Here is an 8,674-nt window from a genome sequence, read left to right as displayed (position 1 = left end):
AAAAAAAAAAAAAAAAAAAAAAAAAACACTAATTTTGATGTTTTTTTAATGTATTTTTTTTAATGCACACTGATATGACAGCTGTCACATAACGATCTAACAAAATTGTTTCCAATGAAGTTAAAGACAACTAAGTGCTACTAGAATCATCTTATGGAAAAAACTGAACGAACCTTTTGGCCAACCCAATGTATAGTAAGCCTCCAATGAGTATTTGTTAAAGAATAAATGAGTGGCATATTATAGAGCCTTTGTGTTGGAAATCCATATTTATTAAGCCTTCCGTATAAAGTACCCGAGGAGGATAAAATTATGCCACAAATATTAATGTAATTTAAAAGCTGCAAATGTAGGTTATTACCAGATTGGCTATCTACTTTGGGCTAATTCTACAGTTACAAAGTCTCTAATCCGTTTTTTATGAATAACCTGTGTTTCCAGTTCTGTTTTATATTTGATATCACCCCTTGAAAAATTAAATATTTTCCATTGTTTTAAAGTCCTAGGCAGAAGATGGCCAAGGAAAGATGCCTCAAAAAGTCCTTTCAAGATAGTCTTGAAGACATAAAGAAACGAATGAAAGAGAAAAGGAGTAAAAACTTGGCAGAGATTGGCAAACGAAAGTCTTTGATAGCTGCACCATGCCAAATAATCAGTAAGAGATTTTCATGTTGTCCTTTACATCACTGTTTAAGATTAGATTTAATAACTGATAAAAAAATTTTTATTCTCTTTTAGCCAACACTTCCACACTGCTAAAAAACTACCAAGACAACAACAGAATGTTAGTCTTAGCTTTGGAAAATGAAAAGTCCAAAGTGAGAGAAGCCCATGATATCATCTTACAGCTGAGGAAAGAATGTTACTACCTCATGTGTCAGCTGTACACACTGAAAGAAAAACTTACTTCACAACAGACAGAAGAACCTGCTCAGGTATTTTGATCACAAAGGCTCAATTTCTTGGGAAAAATGTTAAAGCCATTAATTAGTAGTTTAGATCAATTTTGTTTTTTAAATTAATTACTGATAGCTCTGTTATTAGTGAAGTGATGAGAACATCTTTCTTCAGTGCTGCAGCCCAGTTGTATGTGGGCCAGTTAAGAAAGCTTCAAGCATATACCCGTAGCTGATTGAGGCTTATACTTGTATAACTTGCTTCTGAAAGCAGGTAGCAAGACAACGTATAAAAGAAATAGTTTAGCCTCTTGCACGGCCAGACCCTTTGAATGGCAGCAATGTGAGTCAAAGGTAGGGGCAACCAAGCCAAAGGTCTAAAAGTGGTTGTGGAAGCAGACTAGTCCAAAAGTTTTAATCAGTGCTATTAATCGTAGCTTTTCTATGTAGTTTTGCTACACCAGTGGGGTTTTGAAAGGACTACGTTGACTGGGGAGATGGGAAGTATTTAAGCGCTTTATGGAGAATCATTTTTACCTACTAGTTGGCTAAATAAGCACAACTATATATTAACTCCCAAACAAGAAATATCCTGAACATTTTGCTGTCTGTTTTTCAGTCTGATTCAGTTTGTGTCCAGGAATGTATAGAAAGGCCAGTCGAAACATAAGAGATGGGGAGAAATTTTGATTTAGGGTCTTATCTGGGTCTCGTCACACATTAATCCCTAGAAGAGAGAGGACAAGCCAGTTTCTCTCCTTTTCCCAGAGGCCACTGCCAGGAAAACTGCATGGGGCAGAGAAAGAAAAGAGCAGTGGTGAGTGTCAGGTGTTAACACTTGGGTGTCCATCTGTTTGCCACGCCAGTGAAGACAGTTGTGTTGGCACCTAGGGCAGGAGAAGAAGCCAGAGCCTAGTGATTAGGGTAGGGGTCTGGACTCCAGAAAGGAATTAAGTCACCTCTCCATTGAGAGTTAGAGTCAGTGAAAGAGTTCTTGCTTCCCTGCAACTAAGGTAATTCCATATTTTTTCTGTGTATGACATATATAGAACATGTGTGTGTATACACACAATGTGTACACATATAGCAACATATACATACATAATATAGTAGAAAATTGTCTATAAAGATTAGATACGTTTTTTTTTTTTTTTACCTTCATGTAAAGGTTATTTGAAATATTTTTCCTTCAGAATACAATCTTTCCTAATTTTTTTTCTTTTCCTTGTTTGGTCAACTAGTGAGGAAAAAAATTTCTCCAAAGACATTTGAATCTTCCTTTTCCCTTTCCAAATTTTTGCTGAAATCACAGAGTGGTGTCAAGTGAGTACTCAATGAGATAATCACAAAAACTGGTGAAAAAATTCTGTTATTGTAGGCCTTTTGACATTTATCAGTGATTTTTGAATATTTATTAAAAGATATCGTTAGTTGCTGGGTGAAAGTATTCTTAGCATTTAAAACATCAGAGTTTTCTGCCACGTACTCGCTGTATGTATCACTCATTCTCAACCATCATTGTATACGTGTGCATCCTTGTTTATCAAGTCAATTTTGCAGTGCTGGAGAACTTAAAATGCTTTAATAAGAATGTTTTTCTTGGGCTTTCCTGGTGGCGCAGTGGTTGAGAGTCCACCTGCCAATGCAGGGGACACAGGTTCATGCTCTGGTCCAGGAAGACCCCACATGCTGTGGAGTGGCTGGGCCCGTGAGCCATGGCCGCTGAGCCTGCACGTCTGGAGCCTGTGCTCCGCAACGCAACGAGAGAGGCCACAACAGTGAGAGGCCCACGTACCGCAAAAAAAAAAAAAGAATGTTTTTCTTGCCTGCCAATAATTAACTTACCTTGTAAGGATTAATCAGAAAGTAATTTCTAATAGCATTTTGTTCCCTAAGTTTTATCATGGCTCTTTTAAATAATTTTTATATCACTCTGTAGTTAAATATCCTCCTTTACTTATCTTCAGTAATAATACTAGCTTTAGAACATTAGTTATATTGATAATAAATTTAAAACTTTTAACAGGATTAAATTTCTAGTTGTTTCTGATGAACAGTTTTAACCTGTTCATTATAATGTCTTCATATTATATGTACATCAAATTTCATAAAACAACTGCACTGAATTGGAATGACTTTTAAGGAATCAGACTGGGCCACTCGTCTTCCTAACAGAGATCTACACACCTTCCTGTGTCTACACTGTGTTCTCTGTCTTCCTTCCTGTGCCATTGGCAGAAGTGTCTCTGCTCCTATCCAAGGCCAGTCCCTCCCCTGTGCATCAGATTCCCTTCTTTTCATCTCCTCTAGGACTTTGCACCCTTCTCCAACATTTACCTCCCTCTACTGAATTGTTCTAGCTACATACAAATGTGCTTCAGTATCTCTCATCTTAAGAGGAAAAGAAAATAAATGGAACCTCTCCTGATCTCATTCCTCCATCTCATCTTTCTGCTTCCATTCACAGCAGAACTTTTCCAGAGAGAACAGAGCACTTACTGTCTTCCCTTCCTCAGCGTCCCCTAACATTTGAACTCACTCTTACCAGGCTTTCATCCCCACCATTCTGTTGTCACTGTGTGTCAAGGTCACCAAAACCTCCGTGTTACCAAATTCAGGGGTCACTTCTCTTTTTTGTTGGCCTTGAAGTAAAACATAGTACAGGGATGACTCTTTGCTGGAAATACTTTGATCTCTTAGCTTTCTTACCATCATACTCTTTCTGACTGTTCTATGTCCATCTCTTCTGCTGGCTTCTTTACTTTTAAACATCAGTTGTCCTAGGCCCATCTCATCCGCTCCCATAGCTTTAAATATTGTCTGCCTGCTGGTGGCTTCCAAATTTGTAGCTCAAGACCTACACAAACACACACACACACACACACACAATTACTACTTGATATATTCACTTAAATATTTATAAAGGATCTCAAATATATTGCGTACAAAGCACAACTCTTTATTTCCCCCTTCCCAAGACATTGGACTTCTGCCTCCCTCTGTAAGTCTTACTCAGCTCAATAAGGCAACCCACCCGTTTGCTCAAGTCAGAAGCATAAGAAGCTTCCTTCTCACTCTGTGTCCCTACCTCCACCCCTATTCAATGTGAGTGCACTGTTATCGCAAAGCCTTCCCCTGGGCTTCACCTCCACAGCCATAGGAATCCTGTCCAAGCTGATATGTCTTGCTTGATTTACTATGATGACTTCCTAACAGCCTGTGCCCTTGGCCCTTTTCAATCCATGTTTCACACAGTGGCCAGACTGATCTCTTTAAAACTCAGATCATTTTACTTCCCTGCTTAATATTCAAATGACTTCCCATCACACATAGACTAAAATCCAAACTCATGGTTCTCAAGGCCCTACATTATCTGGCCTCTGTGTGCCCACCTCTCACTGGTCTTTTCAGTGACTATGTTCCAGCCCCAGTGGCCTTTCTTTTCTGAGCACAGCAAGGTTTTCCTATATCATGACTTTTGTATCTGCTGTTTCCACTTCTTCCTCCTTCAATGGCTGGCTCTTTGCGTTCTTCAGATTTCAGATGAAAGTCATCCCATCTAAAAGAGACCTCCAACATCAGTTACTCTCTGTCATTTCAACCTGAGTATTTCCTTCATTGCATTTATCACCGTCAGCTTTTTTAAATTTCATCTCCCTACACTAGCATGTAAGCTTTAAAAGAGTAGTACTTAATCTATTTTGTAGCTATAGATTCAGTTCCTAGAACAGTCCCTGGCACCATAGCAGACTGTCAATAAGTACTGTTGAATAAATGAATGCTTTGTTATGAGTGTTTCCATTGTACCAGTGTTTTCTTTGTTTTAATACATTGACAGGACCGGGAAGTATGTCGCTCTGGAATGGACTCCAGTAGCGACAGCAACTCCAGGAATTTACTCGTGGAGGATTTACCGTTAGTATCAAATTCATTGTTATGATTATTAATGCCAAGAAGTATTTAATTCTGTGCTCCATTTACGAAAGGAAATTAGCATTATATTGACTCTTATATTTGGGTCTGATGTTCTAAGAATGTATTTAAGAAATTTTATATGTTGAAATTCTGTGCTATGTAGCCAAGCCAAAGCTTTCTTCTATTTAGTTACTTTTTTGATGTCTAGGAATAAAAAGCTTCTCCTGAATTTTTAAACTATGCCCTTCAGTTATATTTTTCTTGTATTGTGTTTTTATTCTAAGGATTGGTTATTCAAATGATGGTATTTTGCCAGTACTACAAATAGTCTGGTTTAGAAAAGAAATCTAATAAAATATCATATTTAACACAGCTTTCACACTGTCTTGCTAATCCAATTCATTCTTAAATACCATCAGACCATATATACCTTCTTCTTCTCTTGGATTCAGTGTACTTTATTTGTTTGCTTATGAATTACTGAGATATAATTAGATACAGTAAAATGCACAGATCTTAATTACACAGTTCAGTGAATTGGACTAATGTATACACCCGTGAACCAAAACCTGAGTTAAGATGCAGAGCATTGCTGTCACTCTGGCCCAGGGTTTCTCAGTCTAAGCACCTCTGACATTTTGGGCTACATCATTCTTGCTTGTGGGGCTGTCCCAAGCATTGTGGGATGTTTAGCAGCATCCCTGGTCTCCACCCACTAGAGGCCAATAGCAGCCCCCCTTGAACAGTTATAAGAACCAAAATGTCTCTCAACATTGCCAAATATCCTGAGGGCTTTGGGGGGAGGGGGAGGTTAACTGTCCCTAGGTGAGAGCTACTGCCATAAGCCATTCCCTCATGTCCCTTTCGAGTCTGTGCCCCCTCCTTGCAGAAGTAAACACTAATATGATTCCTATCCCCATATTAATTTTAATCATGAATAGTTTTTAAACAGTTGAATGTTAAGATATGACGAAATATTTACGTGGTGATCAAAAAGCAAGATGAGGTAATTGAGTTTTTATAAGGTTTCTAAAATTGTTATTAGTTGGTTGCCATAACTCTGTTACCTAAACTTGTACTTAAGTTTTGATGTCCATAGGGGGAAATTCTCTAGAGAAAATAGAGAATAAAATTATAATTAGAATGAAACAGCTATATTAAAGCATAAAGAATGGAAATTTCTTGTTCCATGAACCAAAGGGGAACAAAATTTTTAAAGAAAATGAACAGTATTAACTTCAGAGGAGTCAGTAGGTAAGCCCCGTAGACGTGTTCACTGCCCACAAATCACAGCTCGGCTAGTGATAATGCAGGCTCCTAAAGAAGGATCTAACTGAATTTCTTTAATGTATTTTATAAGTCGATCTGATTGGCTGTTTCTCCAGTTAAATGAAATGGTGAGTTATGGAACGTTTTCAGGAGGAACTGTCCAATTTGATACGTTAGTTCCTCCAGTGGCAGTTGAATGTCAGTCGTAACAAATCAGCCTCCACGTAATCAGCATAAGTGTTTCTTGGTTTCCTTTGATATAGAACAGATGTACCGATTTAGAGCGGAATTATGAAATGATACTAAAGAAAAAAACTTACTTTGTAGAAAATCTTAAAATTTGTTTTTATTACATAATTGTTAAATAAATTTTTGTTTTTATTGGTATTTTCTAAGGCAAGTTCCTCTTCAGGACGCTGACTTTCCAGGACAAGAAGAATTGTTCCAAATAGAAGGTAATACAAATGAAAATCTAAAAATACTGCTAAAGGCAAGATGAGATTTTTGTGAACAAGTAACATAATTACATTTCTCTAATTTTTATTTGTTTACCTTTTTAAATCTTCTCGTCTGATATTCTGCTCAAAGCAAATATCTGTTTATTTTACACAGAATAACAAGAGTTTTAAAACACATCCATTTATTTTTCCAAATCTATAGTCAGAAACCTTGCCAATAACTGTGGCTGCAGTTTACTGAGCCTACTATGTGTTACGCTCAGTGTTAGGCATTTAACATATGTTACCACAGTTAACCCTCATAACAACCTTGGAATATATAGGTACAGACAGTCGGAAGGAAGTAAATATTATGCTCCCCAGATTTTTATTTATTTATAGTAAATGTGGGAAAACTACAGGATGAATTTTCATTAGTTCCATTTTTAACTTTGAATTCTAAGATTCTTGATATTTAAATTTCCATAAAGTAAAACTATCTTTCTCATTTGTTTTTTTAAATTCTCAGAGCCAGTACCTAATATTTCTCAAGACAGACTGGGATTCGATTTGGATTCAGGTGAAGATAAGTCAACTGATAATGTCTTACCTAGAACTGTATCTCTCCGTCGCAGTTTAAAGAAACATGTCAACAATCCATGTCAGTTCAATGCCTTGGATGATTTTGGAATCAGTCATTTGTCAGAGCAGTTTTTGGAACTGGAAAGAATTAGATTTGTAGACCCACCAGTAAACACGCACATACCTGAAAATGTAGAACAAAATTTTTGTCAATGGAACAAGGATCAAATTTACTTATCACCAAGGCTAATTCACCCAGGACAATCTACTAAGACAAAAGAAGACATTTTAGAGTATAAATTAGACCAAACTAAAAGTAAGCACAGAGCTGCCCAAGGAAGAAAAAGAGAAGAGAAAAGAAAAGCTAACAAAAGGAAAAAAACAAAATCTGTCTCAAAATATAAAGGGAGCAAAAAAAAAACTGTTTCCCAAAAAAAGTTGGATAAATCTGTTACCTCTAGGGATGCTTACAATTTTAATTTGCAAGAGGGCGTTCATCTCACTCCTTTCCGACAAAAAATGAGCAATGATTCTAAAAGAGAAGAAAACAACAATGAATCTGAAGTGAGCGTCTGTGAAACAAGTGGTTCAGGAGATGATTCTGATGACCTCTATATGCCCACGTCCAAGTACAGTCAAGATCTCACCAGTGAATCGGATAGGAGTCCAGTCACCAGGCCTCGATCTAAAAGAGCACTGAAACATAGGGGTGAAAAGGAGACAGAGGGTTCTGAGCCAACAAAAACTCCTCCTAGTAAGTGATTTACTTGTTTGCCTGCATTTTTAATGTTTATGATAAATGATCACTCCCGGTGCTTATATACTATACTTACCATCTGTTTCTCTGGAGGAGGTTACAGACTTACCATCTGTCTCTTTGGGGAAAGTTACAGTCAGATTAAATAGTGGGGGGCTGTGGGGTGGAAATCACAGTTGTGTTGCTTCGACATGCTTTAAGCTAATTTAAATCCTCTTTAAGAACAAATACTACTTGTTATGGAGAAAGCAATTTTACTTTCAGTAAATGAAAGCTTCCAAGGCGAGGAAAAAACTTTTGTGGAGTTTAAGTTGAATTTAAATGCCTACTACACACTCCCCTGAAACATCCCGTTGAAAATGAAATCAAACTTGAATCCAGTGACCTGTAATTTTAATGGCTTTGCTTTATATAGTCAACTTGACAGGAACCACAATTTAAAATAATTTTCTATTCAGTGAAGGTGGCCTAATTAGACCAAGAAAACCTTTTCCTCAATTGATGGGCTTAGTATTCTTTTGTAAGACATTTGTAAAACATCTAAAAACTGTGGCTTAGAAAAATCTTGCTTTTGTTGGTTAGATCAAAAAGTAGGCATGGGGGCTTCCCTGGTGGCGCAGTGGTTGAGAGTCCGCCTGCCGATGCAGGGGACACGGGTTCGTGCCCCGGTCTGGGAGGATCCCACGTGCCACGGAGCGACTGGGCCCGTGGGCCATGGCCGCTGAGCCTGCGCGTCCGCAGCCTATGCTCTGCAACGGGAGAGGCCGCAACAGTGAGAGGCCCAGGTATCACAAAAAAAAAAAAAAAAAAAAAAAAAA

The 8,674-nt window shown here is 37.7% G+C and overlaps 1 protein-coding gene across 1 annotated transcript in view; it reads left to right on the top strand.

Moving 5' to 3' along the window:
• SGO1 (shugoshin 1) overlaps nucleotides 1–8,674 on the top strand; it is a 14,540-nt gene that overhangs the window by 3,309 nt on the left and 2,557 nt on the right. Inside the window, exons 2-6 of the mRNA XM_024742051.1 lie at nucleotides 501–655; nucleotides 739–935; nucleotides 4,735–4,811; nucleotides 6,477–6,535; nucleotides 7,047–7,853. Coding sequence (XP_024597819.1) covers nucleotides 514–655; nucleotides 739–935; nucleotides 4,735–4,811; nucleotides 6,477–6,535; nucleotides 7,047–7,853 — 1,282 coding nt within the window. The 5' untranslated portion in view covers nucleotides 501–513. The remainder of the gene's footprint in view (nucleotides 1–500; nucleotides 656–738; nucleotides 936–4,734; nucleotides 4,812–6,476; nucleotides 6,536–7,046; nucleotides 7,854–8,674) is intronic.

Source organism: Neophocaena asiaeorientalis, unplaced genomic scaffold, assembly GCF_003031525.2.
Source record: "Neophocaena asiaeorientalis asiaeorientalis breed wild unplaced genomic scaffold, Neophocaena_asiaeorientalis_V1.1 scaffold154, whole genome shotgun sequence".
Taxonomy (NCBI): Eukaryota; Metazoa; Chordata; class Mammalia; order Artiodactyla; family Phocoenidae; genus Neophocaena; species Neophocaena asiaeorientalis.
Note: the sequence above shows the minus strand (reverse complement) of the source record. Positions and strands in the feature narration are given on the sequence as shown.